This window comes from Globicephala melas, chromosome 1 (genome assembly GCF_963455315.2).
Source record: "Globicephala melas chromosome 1, mGloMel1.2, whole genome shotgun sequence".
NCBI classification, from domain to species: Eukaryota; Metazoa; Chordata; class Mammalia; order Artiodactyla; family Delphinidae; genus Globicephala; species Globicephala melas.
Window position 1 is genome coordinate 52,923,956 of NC_083314.1, and position 18,045 is coordinate 52,942,000.

Here is an 18,045-nt window from a genome sequence, read left to right on the forward strand (position 1 = left end):
ATGTTTAAATGCCCCTGGCCAAAGAAAACCTATTCATTTCACCATTCCCATGCGTTCCTTACCATCACTGGGAGACAGTATGGCCTAGTGGTTAAAAGCAAGGTTTTTGAAATCTGTATAACCTTAGTTCTCTAAGCTTCACTTCGGATATCTAGCAAAGATACAGAGCAAGGTGTAAGGATTCAATGAGATCAAGTATAACAAAGCATTAAATTTATAGTGAGAACACCATAGATCAGGGGTCAGCAAATATGACCAGCAGGCATATCTGGCCTGCTACCTGTGATTGGATGGCCCACAAGCTAAGAGTGGTTTCTCTTTAAATAAATGGAAAATAATAATAAAAAGGAAAATAATATTTTATGACATGTGAAAATTATATAGAATTTAAATTTCGGTATCCACAAATAACGTTTTATTGGAACAAAACCATGAGTATTCATTTACGTATTGTCTGTGGCTGCTTTCACACTCAAAGGCATAATTGAGTAGCCCGCAAAGACTGAAATATTTACTATCTGACCCTTTACCGAAAACTGTGCCGATTCCTGCCATAAGTGGTCGGTAGCTCTTGTTATTAAGGATGCTGTTATCCCTCAAGGCCAAGCCCAACAGCTCCCTCCTCAGTGAAGCCTCCCCTGATCTAACTGTCCTGATATTATCTGGTCTTTATTTGATCCTTTAAAAAAAAAAATAGCACTTAAATTCTGTATGTCTGTCTTATCGCCTCTATAAGGTAATGTACATCCTTTGAATGTAGGGATTACACATAATTCATTTTGGTATATTCAGAAGACTTGAACAGTACCTTGTAAACAGATATTCAGTAACTTAGTATTTGCTGTATTGAATTGAGTTCCAGTTTGGGTCTTCTGATTTTGCTTGATGTCAACCAACTTTGCGATGGAAAGAAAGTCCTGGGAGTCTGAAGACAGAAGCATAAAAAGGGTCTAAAAAGATGTACAGTCAAAAAAATAAATAATGGTAACAACCTTGAAATGAGTACTTACCACTATACACACAAAATTTCAGCACCGGTTACTTGTTGACAACATTGGATTCCTACTGTCTCTGAAAATACAAAATTAGATGTGCCTCAGGGATTTGGAGAAATTAAAGATGAATTTTCTTATCTATCATTTTAAAACGGTCCCAGTCTCTCAGCTTTCTTGACACCCTTTAAATTCCTGGCATTGGGAGAGAGGTTGTATTTTGTTAGGGGTGTGTGTGTGCATGCGTGCACATGCACATAAGGACAGATATTCTTTCCATTTTGTTCTTTTATTCATTTGGCATTAGACTAGAATAAAGACAAATATCCGAATTATCCCCCAATAGACTTGTTACCGTAGGAATGAAAATTAGATACAAGATCCTATAGTGGTAAGCTTTAGAAACAGATAGAATTCATGACTTAATATATCTGAAGTGGCTTATTTTCTGTATTTCGCTGTGGGTTTTGATTCCAGATTGATACAAGGGAAAGATACCCCTGGGATCTTGCTGATACCTAGGAGGGATTTGCTTTTACTCTTTTCTGTGAAAATAAGAAAGAATCTAAAAATCCTAGCACTCTTGTAGTACTAACACCTAAGTATTGTAAATAATTATTCAAGACGTGGAGTGGAGGTCCTGAAATACTACCATTTATAAACCATCCACTCCATGCAAGCACCATCCAAACAGCATGGCATTTCAGGGAGAAATATTTTGTAACTTGAAAGGTTGGTTTGGGAGATCAAAATTTAATCTTATGCCGCTCGTGTAGCATTTTTATTTGAATTAGTTAAAGCTCAGCATGGTCAACAGCATCTTTTCTACCCCTTTCCCCCCTAATATTAATTAAAGAATCACCCAATTCCCAGAGAAATTGGTTGCAGCCTTGAGGGTCCCCTTGGGACGGTAGAGATCACGTCACTCTGAACAGGCTTGCCGTCAAGAGCAAGGATGCCTGACAGACAACCAACAACATCTTTTGATTGATGTCATGCATCAAACCTGTACGTGGAAGCATGTTGTCATAAACGAATTATAAATTTAATGGCATCTCTTCCTTCCCTCTTTCCCATCCCGTGGGGCTCTTGGGGACTTTGTGACTCCAGTACTGAAGCCAGTGACTCAGACATATTCTGTCTCTGCTACCTCCTGCCAGCTCAGTCAGGCACCTCGGGACTGTCAGAGGTCTGGACCAAGTAATGGCTTTCTTAGCCTCATTTTGGGGGGCAAGTGTTGGAACCCTTCCTCAATCCTAGTTTTGTTTCCCCACAATGTGAGGGACTTCTGATCCCTTTACTATGTAGGAACTGACTTTATAGCCACCTTGGTGGGTTAAGTTCCTGCAGACTTGAAGGCTGCTGCTTTAGTCCCTGTTACTGAGTATTCTTGAGTATTCTGCTATCTCTAGCCCATAGAGACTCTCCGTTGGTTTTTGTTTTGTTTTGTTTTTCTTGAGCGTCAATTTAAAAGAAATCATTATGTATTTATTGAGTACCTGTTGGGTGCCAAGACTGCTAGGCATGGAGTAATGATGGTGAACAATGGCTGCCATTGAAAGCTAAGATACCAGAGGCCGTGCTAAAGGGCTTTGCCTTTATTATCCCATTTAATCACAGAACAGTTCTATGAGATGAGATAAGTTCTGTTATAAACCCATTTTACAGATAAGGAAACTTCAGCTCAAAGTGGTGAGGCATTATGATAACTCTCTGAGCTCTGAATTTGAACATGGGTCTTTTCCAGTTGTGGTGGGAGCCTGGGATATGACATGCTCACAGCATCCGCCTCTGGTGCTTACCCTGAGACCAGAAGGCCTGCTGTACCCCTCTCTGGCCTTCCCCTTCATTTCCAGGACCAGACATCTGCTTTCCCACGTTGACTGGTGGTCCAACCTCAAGGGTCGCAGAGACTCTAGCCTCCTCATAGCCCATGTCCTAATACACCATTGGGTCTGGGAGCTTCTGCTGGCTCGGTGGCTGAGTGGGGCCATGTCTGGCTGGCTGGTGGGCTGCTGGGGCTGTGCCTGTTGCTGTTCCGTGTAAATCACTGTCCAGTCATTTCTTTGTGGAAAAAAACAAACCATGAGTGTGCATGAGAGAGAGTTAGACATTATAGGAGACCTTGGCTTTAATGGGGAAAGAGACAAGATGGTTATCTTTATTGGTTATCGTAACTGCCAGCTGGGCCCTGCTACAGGAATAAGAGCTTCCTTCTTCCTTGGCAGGGCCCCATGCAGAAACCACAAAGTTATGTCTTTTTAACATTTATAATTATTTTAGTATCTACTATAATTACAAGAATTCAGGGAAGTAACTGCCACTATGATTTTACATTACTTCCCTGGGTTGAACGTCATGATTAAGTTTTCCTTATGGCATTTGAATGAGATGAGTTAAGGGTGGAATTTGTTAATATAGACACACCTTTTAATCGTTGTCTGAAGGGAGAGTATGAGGTCTGGCTTCTACAATTGCCCCTCATTTTTTCGTCCCCCTGCATGGAACTGTCTGCATAGGTGTTCCCTCCTTTTCACTTTCCATGAAATCCTTTATGAGATGAACATGCATGATTGAGTAGGTCTATTTTCGATCAAGAGTATAAAAGTTTTCTGACCTTCGTTATTACGCACCTAAAGTAAGACTGACCACACAGTGCTTTTTTCTAGCAAAATCCAGCATGCAGGGGGACCGTAGAAGGCCAGTTGGAATCTGCTCCTTGTGGCGACACCCTTCCCAGGGCCAGCATGTGGTCCTCTTGGCTGAGGAGCAGGCCTGGTTACTTTTGGAACAGCTCAGGCCATTGTCATCAGAGTCTGAATCAGTAGTTTTCAAATTAGGCTGCTTGTACCCTGGGGCTCTGAGAAGATGCTTGAATGGCTCCATAAACAATACAGTTGTTTATTTTTACCACACAGTAATGATGTTCAATGCCTAAGGAGTCTGTTCCTGACTTGCATCTCTTTTACATACTCGGGTTAGTTGTAGAATTTTTAAAAAGCGTTCTGACGATATTTATAAAATAAATTACTCTTGGTGACCTCCGACATGTTATCTGAAGTCAGAATCATTTGGTGTGCCTGGTAACATGTATATCCTCCACTCCACCCTGCTGATTTAAGGAAATACTGAGAACATCAGGTCACAGGATAATAGACGTTTAACATTTAGTACTGTCTATATGACTCCACTGGAAGCTCACGTCTAGTTTCTCCTGGACTTTTCTCTTTGCTGATCTTAATCTGTATCCTTTGACTGTAATAAACCATGAACACAAGAATTAAAAAAAAAAAAGGGGGGGGGGACGTGGAACTCATTCTTCTGAAATGCTCCCCTGCTGTGACATCCCTGACAAGCGGCTGTCTGGCATCTACAAGAACCCTGCTGCTAGCCAATGCACGTCATCTCCAAGGCTGCCCATCCTACTTGGTATCAGTTATAGATTAATATAAAAATTGTCCTTGAAGGAATCAAGAGGCTTCCAGGAATTTAGCCTCCCCACCCTCAGGCGTACGTTTCAAAACTTCCTCCTATGTGTACCCAAAGCCTGTCTTCCATGCCTCTAATATCACTCCCTGTCATATCATTGTCTCCTTTTCCATCTACTCCTCCCTCCATGCCCACTGGAAAATGAGCTTTCTTTTTTCTTATTTATCTGTGTACCTTAGCACTGAGTACTGTACCTGACACATAGTAGCACTCAATGAAAATTTGTGATTCAGTCAACTCACCTCCCTCTCACTTAATAAGATCCCTCCCTTGGATCTCCATTCTGCCCTCTGAGATACACAGAATTCATGAGCTCCCTCTTCCACATGACAGCCCTTCAGATATTTACAGAGAGCACTGCTAAGTCTGCTTCCAAGTCTCCCTGTATCCATTCTAACTGCCCCGATTCCTTCAGCCAGTGTTCACATGACACTGTCTCCAGGTGCCCCGGAATCCTGACTGCCTGGCCTTTCATTGGAGTCTCTCCGCACTTGTGACTCTCAATCCTAAAGCAACTCAAGGCATGTGGCTTGACAAGGCACTGTCTCTCTCCATCACCTTGGTCACTGCACTTTCTTAATACAATCTAAGATATTCATGGGCTTAGCAGCCATGCTCCATTCATTGCCATCCTCTTCATCTTGTAACCCTTGCTCTCCCATGCATCCGGCTCTTTCCACCATTTACAAATGGTGTTGCAACCAGGCTGAGCCACTGAGTGGCCCACACAAACCAGTGTGGTGAGAGTTTCATTAAGTTTGGACAGGCAGCTGCAGAGACCAGAGAGTCTGATAAGAGAGGGCACAGGTTACTGGGAGATGAAAAGAGCCTGGTCCACTCAGTGCATTTTAAACTCAAGAGGACCAAGAGGTGTGGGACTTGTGTGGAATCCAAACTCGCCATCAGGAGCCACAGTCTATTTGAGCTCAGGGCTCCCAGGAGCAGGAGAGCAGCATAAATTTCAGTGAGGCAAAGCTAAGTGGTAATGGACTTTAAGTCCTCTCATACATAGTTAATTTGCAGAATAAATTGGTCAGGGCAACAAAAGGATTTAACACCCAAATTCATTTGCAAAACAGAAGCTAGATGAGCATCGAGAGGAAAATGGAGACCGTTACAACATACCCTTGCCGGTTGGAGTAGTAGTATTATTGAATAATATTTTTATTAAAAATTTCTAGACCATTTGGTAGTTAAAGATATTTATAAGCGAGTCCTTGCAGCACCCAGCAAGGCATCAGATCTCTTGCTGTGGAGCCACACAAGCCCCGAAGACTCCCACCTGCCGCGGTAACTCAGGTTAGCATCCCGCGCGCGCGCGCGCGCACGCGCACACACACACACACACGCACACACACACACACACTCTCTCTCTCTCTCTCTCTCCCTCCCTCCCTCCCTCCCTCCCTCCCTCCCTCTCTCTCTCTCTCTCTCTCTCTCCCCCTCTCCCCGCCCCCCCCCCCCGCGCGCGCGCGCGCGCGCGCACACACACACACACACACACACACACACACAGCGGACTGCCGAGTTTTTATAATGTGGAGGCAAGGCAAGCCATGGTCATATGTCAGTTTTACCCATTCCAGAATCGTCATGGGGTGTCCCCAGACTGTGCTCCTCTTGTCCAGGTTTGCAGCGAGAAAGAAAAGAGGTGACGAGGTAGGAGCTGGAACCAATAGGAGAAGAGATGGAATCAGTGGAGTCACAAAGAGAATGTTGCTGGGCTGATGGTCCTGGCAAAGCTAAAGGCGCTCATGGGCACCCCCAGCTGAGAAATAACGCCGCGTGGTGAACAAAGGGAATCGTCAATTTCACTCTGTGGATATGGCCAGAAGCTCACAGAGGCCCCCAGTGGAGCCCTCAACATTGGCAGAGGCCAGAGCTGGTGCAGGGAGCTCTCTGTTCTCTACGCTCTCTCTGTTTCTATTAGTTTTCTCCCTCTACTTGACCCCGGGCTATTCCCCTGTGTTTTTCTGGCTCCTTCTTGGGGAGCACCAGGAAAGAGGGAAGGCACCGGCCCCTGAGTGGTCTGGGGGTGCACACTTGGCTCCTCATCTCAGCCTTCCAGACTGGAAAACAAGACTGGGGAAAAAAGCCTTTAATCTCCAGACAGGGGCACAGAAAGTTCTTTCCTGTTGGCCCTGCTGAGCTTGCCCACTCCTCATGTGGTCTTTCTGCTAATGGAGATTTGAAAATAACTAATCCCGCAGGTGTTCCTCATTTTCACCTCTCTCCCAGCCTCGTCCTCCCTCCCACTCCCTCTCTCCATGCTGCTCTGTCTGTAGCAAATCAGCAGGGATAATCTACTGCAGCTCTGCACATCCGGAAGGCTGTGACTCTGAATCTCTTATGTCAGGTTTGTTTGTTTGTTTATTTATTTATGCTGGTTTGGAAAAAGCTTTAATGCAATGGATAATTATTGGAATAATAACTACAGTAAATTTAGTATCAAGCCAAGAAGATATTAACTTTTTTTTTAACTATCTTTACCATTTGGAATCACAAGTTGAATTTTCAAAAATTAAAGAAAATGGATAAAAAAATGATACCATGCATTGTAAGCTATAAGATGTGGTGTTATCATCAATAATCTTCATGTTGATAATTGTACTTTAAAAAAAAATGCCTGGCAATGATCATCCATTTCACAGAGAAATCTACTTCATGATGGAGTTTGGAAAGGCAAGAACAATGAGTTAAGGGGACAGCCTCTGTGGCCCAGGTCCCTTTGGCCTGTTCTCCTCTTCTCTACCAGGAGGAGGTACATGAGAATCATCAGCTGGCCTGTGGATGAGATGGGGGACTCTGATGCCATTGAGATTTAGCCAAAGTACAGGGCTTCAGGGCTGGTTCTTGATCCTCTGGGGCCTTGGGGGCCATCTTCAGTCTGGCTACACACAGCTGCAGCTGGGCTGGGGACGCTGATGGAGCTGGAAACTTCTTCCCTCTTCCCATTGTGCTGGGAGGAGGTCAAAGGGATGGATGGCCAGCCCCCAAATGGCCAGCCAGTGCATCGTCACTGGCTGTGGGGCAGGGCAGGACTGACTGTCAGTGTCACAGTGTTAGAGGCTATGGCTGCTCCAGTGGGTTGGATAGTGTCCCCCCAAAATCAATGTCCATCTGGAACCTCACATTGTGACCTTATTTGGAAATAGGGTCTTTGCTGATGTAATTTGGATGAGGTTATCCTGGATTTAGGGTGGGCCTTGTGTCTTTATAAGAGAAGGCAGAGGGAGATTTGGACACACACACAGAAGAGGGCCAGGTAACACCTGAGGCCAAGATTGGAGTGATGCAACTAGAAGCCAAGAAACACCAAGGATTGCCAGGAGCCACCAGAAGCTAGAAGAGGCAGGAAGGATCCTCCCCTAGAGCCTCCAGAGGGACTGTGGTCCTGCCGACATTATGGCTTTCGACTTTTAACCCCCAGAACTGGAGAAATGAATTTTTGTTGTTTTAAGCCACTCATGTGGTGTCATTTGTTATGGCAGCCTTAGGAAACGAAACAGGAAAGATTTGATATGAACGAAAACCTTGGCCATCCACCGAGAGTCACATGAGAGGCATTTGGTGAATAAAGATATGAGACTGTAACAGGCAAATGAAAAACCGGAATCATGTAAACATTATAAATGTGGGTGTTACAAAAATAAGCTCAAAATGGATTAAAGACCTAAATGTAAGGCCAGAAACTATCAAACTCTTAGAGGAAAACATAGGCAGAACACTCTATGACATAAATCACAGCAAGATCCTTTTTGACCCACCTCCTAGAGAAATGGAAATAAAAACAAAAATAAACAAATGGGACCTAATGAAACTTCAAAGCTTTTGCACAGCAAAGGAAACCATAAACAAGACCAACAGACAACCCTCAGAATGGGAGAAAATATTTGCAAATGAAGCAACTGACAAAGGATTAATCTCCACAATTTATAAGCAGCTCATGCAGCTCAGTAACAAAAAAACAACCCAATCCAAAAATGGGCAGAAGACCTAAATAGACATTTCTCCAAAGAAGATATACAGATTGCCAACAAACACATGAAAGAATGCTCAACATCATTAATCATTAGAGAAATGCAAATCAAAACTACAATGAGATATCATCTCACACCAGAATGGCCATCATCAAAAAATCTACAAACAATAAATGCTGGACAAGGTGTGGAGAAAAGGGCACACTCCTGCACTGCTGGTGGGAATGTGAATTGGTACAGCCACTATGGAGAACAGTATGGAGGTTCCTTAAAAAGCTAAAAATAGAACTACCATATGACCCAGCAATCCCACTACTGGGCATATACCCTGAGAAAGCCATAATTCAAAAAGAGTCATGTACCACAGTGTTCATTGCAGCTCTATTTACAATAGCCAGAACATGGAAGCAACCTAAGTGTTCATTGACAGATGAAAGGATAAAGAAGATGTGGCACATGTATACAATGGAATATTACTCAGGCATAAAAAGAAATTGAGCTATTTGTAATGAGGTGGATGGACCTAGAGTCTGTCCTACAGAGTGAAGTAAGTCAGAAATGGAAAGACAAATACCATATGCTAACACATATATATGGAATTTAAGAAAAAAAAATGTCATGAAGAACCTAGGGGTAAGACAGGAATAAAGACACAGACTTACTAGAGAATGGACTTGAGGATATGGGGAGGGGGAAGGGTAAGCTGGGACAAAGTGAGAGAGTGGCATGGACCTATATACACTACGAAATGTAAAATAGATAGCTAGTGGGAAGCAGCCGCATAGCACAGGGAGATCAGCTCGGTGCTTTGTGACCACCTAGATGGGTGGGAGAGGGAGGGTGGGAGGGAGACGCAAGAGGGAGGAGATATGGGGATATTTGTATATGTATAGCTGATTCACTTTGTTATAAAGCAGAAACTAACACCATTGTAAAGCAATTATACTCCAATAAAGAGGTTAATAAATGAATAAATGTGGGTGTTAGACAATGCACACACAAATTTATTACAATTTGTGATAGGGAGTACCGACAGAGTACTGGAAGTGAGTGGGATGGACAAGACATAAAACTCAACTCAGTCTGTTACAGTGTGGTAGGTACCCCTCTGGACACACACAGGCACTAAGTACCTTCTGCTAGGGATGATGGGAGCAGAGTGGCATATATATATATAGATATATATATATATATCTATATATATATATATAGAGAGAGAGAGAGAGAGAGAGAAGGATGGAAGGTAGGGAAGAAAGAAAAGAGGGGAGGGAGGGAGGAAGGAAGGAGGGAAGAAAGAAAAGAGAGGTGCGGAGGGAGGAGGAAGGGAGAGAAAGAAAGGAAAAGGGAAAGAAAGACATTTTTAGGGTGTGTTGGGACAACAGTTATATCCACCGGGTCTCCCACAGCCCACAGACGTGTGCACTAAGTGCTCTGTGCACGTGCTTCCGGACAGTCCCTGTGAGCCACTCAGGCTTCCTGGCCTGGCCTGTATGATGAATCCTAATGAGGCTTTGAGTTGCAGCCTTGAGGAATTACAGGCAGTCAGAGTAGAAAGAGCTAAAAACCTTTTGCTTCTTTCCATCCCTGTGTGTTTGTTGAACGCTTATCAAGTGCGGGGCCTGGGTGAGAGCCACGACGCTCCAACAAAACAGAGGCAGCTTCTTGCCCACTGGGGACGAGCAGTCTCGCTGATTAGAAGAGCTCATTTTTGTAGTAAAAGCTTTAGGGCTTCCCAGGAATTCTTGGATTTTATTTTTGTTCCTCTTGAGACGCATGGGCTGTTTAGAGATGCATATTCAGGCATCTTTAAAGTGGTGGTTGCATCACTGGGCTGTCTTTATATTTTCCTTTTCACACTAAGTTTAAGATTGAAAAGAGGTCACTTTTTTTTTTTTTTTAGCACTTGGGGTCACTGCTGGACAAAGGCTGTCTTTGCGTTTTTATTGATTCCTTGGTAGAGGCTGTTCTCCTGCTATTTCTTGGACTCAACCTCTCATCCCAAAAGGAACATCACTATTACTGACCAAAAAGAGGCTGACGGAGGCTTTGGCCAATTTGTCAGTTTGTTACGAAATTAAACCTGTTCCCACATCAAAGCTGACTAAGAGCTTTTGGCAAGGACAAAGCACTGCAGCTACACCAAAACCTCAGCTTCACATGAACCTGCTGAACCAGGAGCCTCAACCAGGCAATTATTTGTTTGACAACATGCCTATGAAGAGGGGGGCAGTCTTCAGAAAATGTAACCTTATGTTATTGATCCACTTTTTAAGAGCTGTTTGGGGACGAGATACCATTTTCTTTCTGTCCCCTACAGCTTCCACATCTGCATGGTCATAATTGATGAACAAAATCATCACCTGCAGGTGCCTTGGGGAAAGGTTTAATTCTGTTTGGTAGGCAATGCTTCATGAGTGCGGCAGAAAATTGGAAAACAACATTTTTAGAGAAGAAAAATGTCAACAAGAACTGGAGGAAAACTAAGCATTTTCTGCTAAGTACCAGTTAAAGAAAACATTTAATTTTCCAGAAGACACCTTTTCTTGAACATCCCATTAATGGTGCTTTGCTGAGGTGCCCAGTGGGTATTTGATGACCACTGACTATTACACTGGACTTCACCACACCCAGACATGCTGTTCATGCTTATAACAAAGACATCTGATCTATTTCCAGAAATTTCTTGAAGGAATACCTTAAAGAAACTTGAAGAAACCTTCAAATTTCTTGAAGAATCAGAGCTGAAGTGTACACTAACTTTAATTTTTTTTGGTTTACATTACATCCCTGTATCTTATTTATTTTATACTTAGTAGTTTGCACCTCTTAATGTAACTTTAATTTTAGAACACAAAGGATACATCCTGACAAAGGATTTTTGTCTTTTAATTGTGGATTTATTTGTAAGAAAGGACAAGAGTATAAACTCTCTGGAATTGGGACTGTTTCCGAACATGTTGGATAGTTGTCTAGTATTTAATCCCCAAAGAAAGATGTGCTTCCTCCGAGCTAATGGGTAGTGATGAATGTGTAGTGGGAAAGGTGGATGGGCTCCAGTGTGCAGGCTGAGACTGGGCAGAGTAGAAGAAGTGCAGAAGGCATGGTTCTCTCTGACCGTCCTTGGGGTCTAGAATGCCTCTCTCTCTTGCTGTCACACTGCCTTGTTTGCTGGTGAAGTGGTCCACACAATGTTGAATCCCAGTACAATGCTATCGCTCAGCTCTCAGAGCTGCCTAGAACCCCACAGCAATGTACCTCCACCTCAGCTACTGGTACCCATGGCCCCGCAGGCCCAGGACACCAGTCTGGCCTTTTGACACATTGTGACATTAGTGACCACAACTTTCTCACATTTTCTAGTCGCAGGAGAACCACTGTCTGCTCTTCAGCGCCACAGTCGGCTACCCCTTTTCTTAAGCGTAAATCCTTAAGTGCCAAGGTGATTGCCCAGTGCACATTAATAACCTCTAAGATATGTGTGTATACTTTCAAAATTTGCAAAATGTATTTTTGCAGTATTATCTCAAATCTTTGTAACTAGATTATCTCTGACCAATTCCCATTTGTACATGAAAGTAGTGGAACTCACTCTGAGTTGATGTCTCTTTCAAAGAAAACTAGAAAATCTCAAAAGAACCCAGGACAGCAAGGTGAGAAATGAAATTAAACCCAGCCTGTCTAGTTAGTACCTGCAGAACACAGGTACTAACATGTCTCATGTGGAGACATGAGGACTGCACTTTGGGACACGTTGAGTTTGAGGTGCCTGTTGAACATTCAGATGGATTTCCAAGCAAGCATATTAAGTTCTATTATACTTGGGGAAGCAATCCCAGCTAGAAATGTAGCTTTGGCTGTCGTCAGATAACATTTTCTTTTCTTTCTACTTGATTGCTTGAAGCTTTGGTAAGGGGCTAGAGACTATCTACAGATGCGTTGGCTTTATTCTTTATGTTTGACTTGTTTTTAAAATTCAAATCTATGGTCATGACTTACTATATTCACTCCCCTTTTCCCTCCAAAAAAAAATATATATATCCATGGATATATAGATAGACATAGATAGAAAGAGATATAGAAATGGATATATACACCTAAACCAGGGAAAGGAGTTTCAAATATGAAGAAGACACAATCCCTGCCCCCAGAGCACCCGTTATCTCCTATTGAGGTGTAGAGAGAAGTGGCCGGGTCACGCCCTATCCACTTGTCCCTGATTATGAATCCATCGTATTGTATTTTGGTAAGATCTCAGAAAGTGTGTCTCATGGCAGGTCTAGGAGTTCAATTTAAGGCCATCCAGAGCGACCTGACCCTCTCTGTTTACAGACATAACTAAACACCGTAAGAGGCTGATTTGACCCTGGGTGCATGGGTAGAAATGTGAATTCGGGTAACTTCAGGATTTCTGGTGTGAACAGGAGTAGACTGGGGTGGGGGTAGGTCATGGAAATCAGGGTGTCCGTGGGCTTCAGGGTGCAGTTCACTATGGCTGGGCTTCATTTACCCCACGTCAAGCTTTCTTTCCTGTGGGTCCTAAGCTGTCTCCAAAAGCTGGGATCTGACAAGTTTGCATTTGATTTTTTTTTTGGCTGCCTAATGAACTGCCTCTGTAGTTCTAGCTGTGATGTCATTAGCATCTCATTGCCTTGGGCACCGACTCAGGAGAGAGATTCTTAAGCAGTCCCAGAATCCTACAGGAATGGTACCAATTTACTTCATAACAACTAATTCACCTTCATGACCTGTCAGTTTCCAGCAGCAGAGCATACCCTGCATGAGGATGGTCAGTCACTTTTATCATCCTCCTGTGCTCCTGAGTCTAGGTGGGTCAATATGTACATGCCTAAGGCCACAGGCACATCCACAAAGAGATTTTGAACACTGAGGATGCCAATAATCTCATAGCACAGTATTCTATTGGGGAAATTCATCCACTATGTGCTGTAGGATACAGATTTAGCCTAAAGCAAATGGCATTTATTTATAGCAAACTGTATTTGCAGAATGCTTTGCAGTTTTGGGGTTGTTAACGACATTCCAGGTTGGCTGTTCTTCTACTTGTAAGAAAGCTAAGTGTGATGAGGACCCCACAGCCTCCCCTGAGAGCAGTAGGGTGAATTTTGCAAACGGGGCTGAGTAGGGGGGAGCACACTTGGGTATTCTTGGTCAGAAGTTACCTTTGTCAGTTATATTCTTTTAAGACCTTAATTGTAGCTTATTTTTGTCCAGAAACTGTGTATTTGTTGAAATAGATTAAGAAACAAGATAGTGTCTCAAATTACTAGAGCATTTCTACCCAGGATCTAGAGGGCAGAAGAGAGACAAAGTAAGAAAGGACTGTCATTGGAGTGAACATAGAAGAAGGTGGCCATTGAACCATAAGGAAATAAGGCAGAGACTCTTCCCTCCACTCTCCACACACAGACCTCGCCACCACCCACTCCAACACTGAGCTGGGGTTTAAAAGCAAATGTCAAAGCTCAGACTCTCCTGAAGCTTTTAGGTTTGAACTCTTTCCTCCCCACAGACACGTTGGTTATTGGTACTCTCTTTGGGCAAAGGGAGATTTATCTGGGCTTTCACCACTGGACTCCATCATTTTAAGGAGTATTTCCCGATCGTATCTTTAATGGCGCATGGAAAATGCATTTTCTTTTTGAAAAATCTCTCTCATACACACACATCTATTCTTCGCTGGAGCCTGAATAGATGGCTTTGGGGAGTTAGCTGCTCATTACTTCTGTGTAAATCTCGCTCCTCTCTAGACAGCTCCATCCTGCATGATGAGGGGACCAGAGGGGCAATTCGTCTTGGCCTCCAGCAGGGCCTGCTCTGTATGGGCCTGAATATTATCAGGAGAAGGAAAATACAATTCTGATGAAAACAAGAGTTTGGTGGCCTCTCACCATCTTCCTCTGTAAACCCCTTCCTGTGCTTCTCTACGTCCTAATCTTACACCAATCCAGGGCTGAAGGATACTGAAGGTGATTAGTTGCATCTTGATTTTAATTGGGAAAGCCAGAAGACGGAAGCAAGGGGAGCAGCCCCTCAAATGTTTACAGCGATTACAAGCCTTAATGATGCAGCGCTGGAGGGCAGGGAGGCTGTCACTCAGCTCGACTGCATTTGGGGTTGCAGTGCCCTCTCGTGGCCCAATTTGTCTGTCAGATGGTGCACCCTAAGTGATGAATGGGCAGGGGTTGTATGTCTTATATACGGATATGTATGTAGGGTGCGGGGGTAGTTTCTGGGTGTTTGGGGAGTGAAAGTGAGAGAAAAGAAATCTGGTGGCATATTATTTCCCCCTTTAAGTAAACTATACTCCATGTGAAGGATATGGAGGGGGATATATATATATATATATATATATATATATTTTTTTTTTTTTTTCCGGTACGCAGGCCCCTCACTGTTGTGGCCTCTCCCGTTGCAGAGCACAGGCTCCAGCCGCGCAGGCTCAGCGCCCATGGCTCACGGGCTTAGTTGCTCCGCTGCATGTGGGATCTTCCCGGACCGGGGTACGAACCCGCGTCCCCTGCATCAGCAGGCGGACTCTCAACCACTGCACCACCAGGGAAGCCTCTGGAGGGGGATTTTTATTTTCCCTTTAGAGTTTTATTTTCCCTTCCTTGTGTCTCTCACAATTATGTCTCTCTATATTTTTCTCCTTAGGATAAGTTTTATGGATTTGTTTTACTCAACTTTTTATTATTTGATTGAAAGGAAATTGTACCATGACTTTTTTTTTTTTTTAAAGTAGCCAGGTGTTATTTTTCCGTAAGTTTATTTTCTGTGGTACCACAGTGGCCACACCGGATTGATCACGCCTTTTCTTTCCTCTCACAGAAGTCATTTTAGAGCTGATATCACCATCTCGTGGTCATTTCATAGAAATGCTTCTTGCAGCCTCTTTGTTGAATACTTTCTCACCCAGGAGGTTGAGATGACATGTGGATGGATAATGAAATGCTTGTGAGGGTCAGGAGGGCCAGCAAGAGACCCTCCAGCTCCCCGGCAAGGCTTGCACAGTGAAATGTTTTAAACCTTATCTTGAAAAGAAGCATGGTCTCTTTACTGATTTTTTTTTTTTTCATTTACTTCCTCAATGAACGAGGGCCTGTTTTTCTAGAAATCACATCATAGTTGCAAAGCTCTCACCCCACCCCTACTTATCACAGCCCAGTTCGTACAACCTGTTGAAGAAGATTGGAGGCCTGGCCAGGGGCTGGGTGAGGAGAGTCCTGCCAGGTCGTGGCCGCTTTACGAACCCTCCCAGTGGGGTTCACTGAGTTTCATGAGCCTGAATGTCAATCAAGATGTACACGTGGCTTGGAGTTGACTCTGGGGCTAGCTGGTGTGGGCTTCTGGACTTCCTATTGGAGGCCATCATTCTTGGTTTTGGTGTGTGCTGTTATGCAGTTCTTTTATAACCTAGCAAGGGCTTGAGCTCAATCTTTGATCTGTTATTAAACAAAAGGCACGTGTGAAATTATATTCCATATTTATAGTTTCTAAGTGAGCCTTTGCCTTTGCACACAGAAGGAATCTGGTGTCAATGGAGCTGCTGGTAAAAATGTCTCATCTGCACAGTGATGATGCTCATGTGGGAAACAACAGTGCCGAAATGCCCCTGGACACTTCCAAACGGTGTTACATTACATCGCGAACAAGGGGAGAATAACAGTGCTCCCTGAGCCCCATCAGAGGGAACTCTGCTGTGAAGTCATATCTCACAATTACCTTCTGGAACCACTTTGCAAATCCTTCCAACGAGTTTCCCCAAAGATCTGGTCCCTCAAGCTCGGCACTCTTGATGAGCCTGAGAACCAGAAGGAACATTCTGTGTCTGCCTGTTGTTTCCAAAAGCCCAGCCATCTCCCTGAAATTGTTTCATGTTCGGGCATACAACTGTGCACAAAGGACCAGGGATCTCCTAAGGAACCCAAAGCTTTTTGTTACCAGATTCTACTTCCATCTTTCTTTAGACTTAATAAATTAAATGAAAAATTATGAAGGCTTGGAAGAGAAATGTCAAGCAATGCTTTCTTCCATAGGGAAGAACTCTTCTGGTAAGCATTTCCAATGTTTGTCACCAAAAATAAAGCAAGAGCTTCCCCAAATACCTTTTACTCATCAATCAAGGGCAATGTGGACCCATCTTTCAGGCTTTGTAGTGCAAATCTTTTTGAAAAAGTCAAACTTCATTCGGTATCTTTAATACATTGATTAATAACGAAGCAGAGAAGTCCTGTTATTCCCTCTGACTTAACGGCTTTAGGATCAGACAAGACTGGATTTAAATTTCAGATCTCACTATATACTAGCTGTGTGATCTTGAGGCTCTTGGCCTCACTTTCCTCATCTATAAAATGGGTGTAATGATAGAACTCATGCAGAGAGTTGTTATAGGGGTTAAGGGAGATCTTTAACAGATCGCACTTTCACTGTACAGACTTGATAAATCTTACTGATAGTTATGATTAAAACTATGATGATGGTGCTTCACCATGCACTAGCCATTGTGTTTTGTGCTCTAAAAATAGCTGGCTATTTATAACCAATGCTAGAGGTAGGTATTATTAATATCTTCATTTTTGGGTGAAGAAAATGATTCATAGAATAATCACTGCTATTATTGTTTGTATTATTGACGACAGCCATAAATCCAGCACAGATACAGCAGAAGCATCTGTCTGAAAGGATCCGTGGCGCCGATGATTCTCAGAAAGGAAGAAAACCTGGTCTCACGTTTGGAAGGGTCATTTCCAGCTGTGTGGGTTTCTGGGAGGATGGGTTCCCCGCATTGAGTGGGATAACAGCATCACATTCTTACCCCCTCAGAGTCGTTTTCTGACCTCTCAAGGACTTGAGTCTAGCACTCAGGGGCCACGAGGCCATGCAAGTCCCTGCTCTTTCACCTCCCTCACTGTTCCTTTTTATTTTGTGTCTGCCAGGCAACTCCCCATCTGACGAGTCAGAGGAGCGGGAAAGAGACCCCAAGGTGCTGACATTCCCAGAATACATTGCCAGCTTGTCAGAGTCTGGCACCAAGCGCATGGCGGCTGGAGTCCGCATGGAGTGCCAGAGCAAGGGACGGTGCCCCTCGTCCTGCCCCCTGTGTCACGTGACAGCCAGCCCCGACACCCCTGCCGAGCCAGTTCTGCTGGAGGTGACCAGAGCAGCCCCCATCTATGAACTGGTCACCAACAACCAGACGCAGAGGGTAAGAGGCCTGGGACTCGGGGTTCAAGGTGGCATCAGCAGCAACAAAGGGCTTTCCAAATGGCCTGAGGGGGCGACAGGGTCAGCTGAGCTCAACGCTACAATACGGAGAGTGAGCCTTTTTATTTAACTACTCCAGCCACCTAATTTGCTTAGATTTGCATTTTTGCATATTAAATCAAATCAATGCATCTGCAACACCCATGGTGATGACTCAGGAGTTACCGCTTGGCATTTGTACAGGTCTTTGAGCAACGAGGGCTGGAAGGAGGAAGGGAGATACGGAGGCATAGCAATCACAGTCACCAAAGCTTTGTTCAGAAAGCCTCAGGGGGTGGTCGTGGGCGGGGACTCAGCAG

General features: G+C 43.9%; 1 protein-coding gene and 1 long non-coding RNA gene across 5 annotated transcripts in view; one reads left to right on the forward strand and one right to left on the reverse strand.

The window, feature by feature from the left end:
* ASTN1 (astrotactin 1) overlaps positions 1–18,045 on the forward strand; it is a 328,202-nt gene that overhangs the window by 269,158 nt on the left and 40,999 nt on the right. For all 4 annotated transcript variants that reach the window (XM_060295993.1, XM_030875395.2, XM_060296001.1 and 1 more), the window contains one exon: positions 17,419–17,687. In XM_060295993.1, the coding sequence (XP_060151976.1) occupies positions 17,419–17,687 (269 nt within the window). The remainder of the gene's footprint in view (positions 1–17,418; positions 17,688–18,045) is intronic.
* LOC132597083 (uncharacterized) lies at positions 447–6,147 on the reverse strand. The gene is made up of 4 exons (XR_009563418.1): positions 6,059–6,147; positions 2,795–3,056; positions 1,011–1,071; positions 447–925 (listed from the first exon to the last, which is right to left on the reverse strand). It is a non-coding gene; the product is annotated as an uncharacterized lncRNA (long non-coding RNA).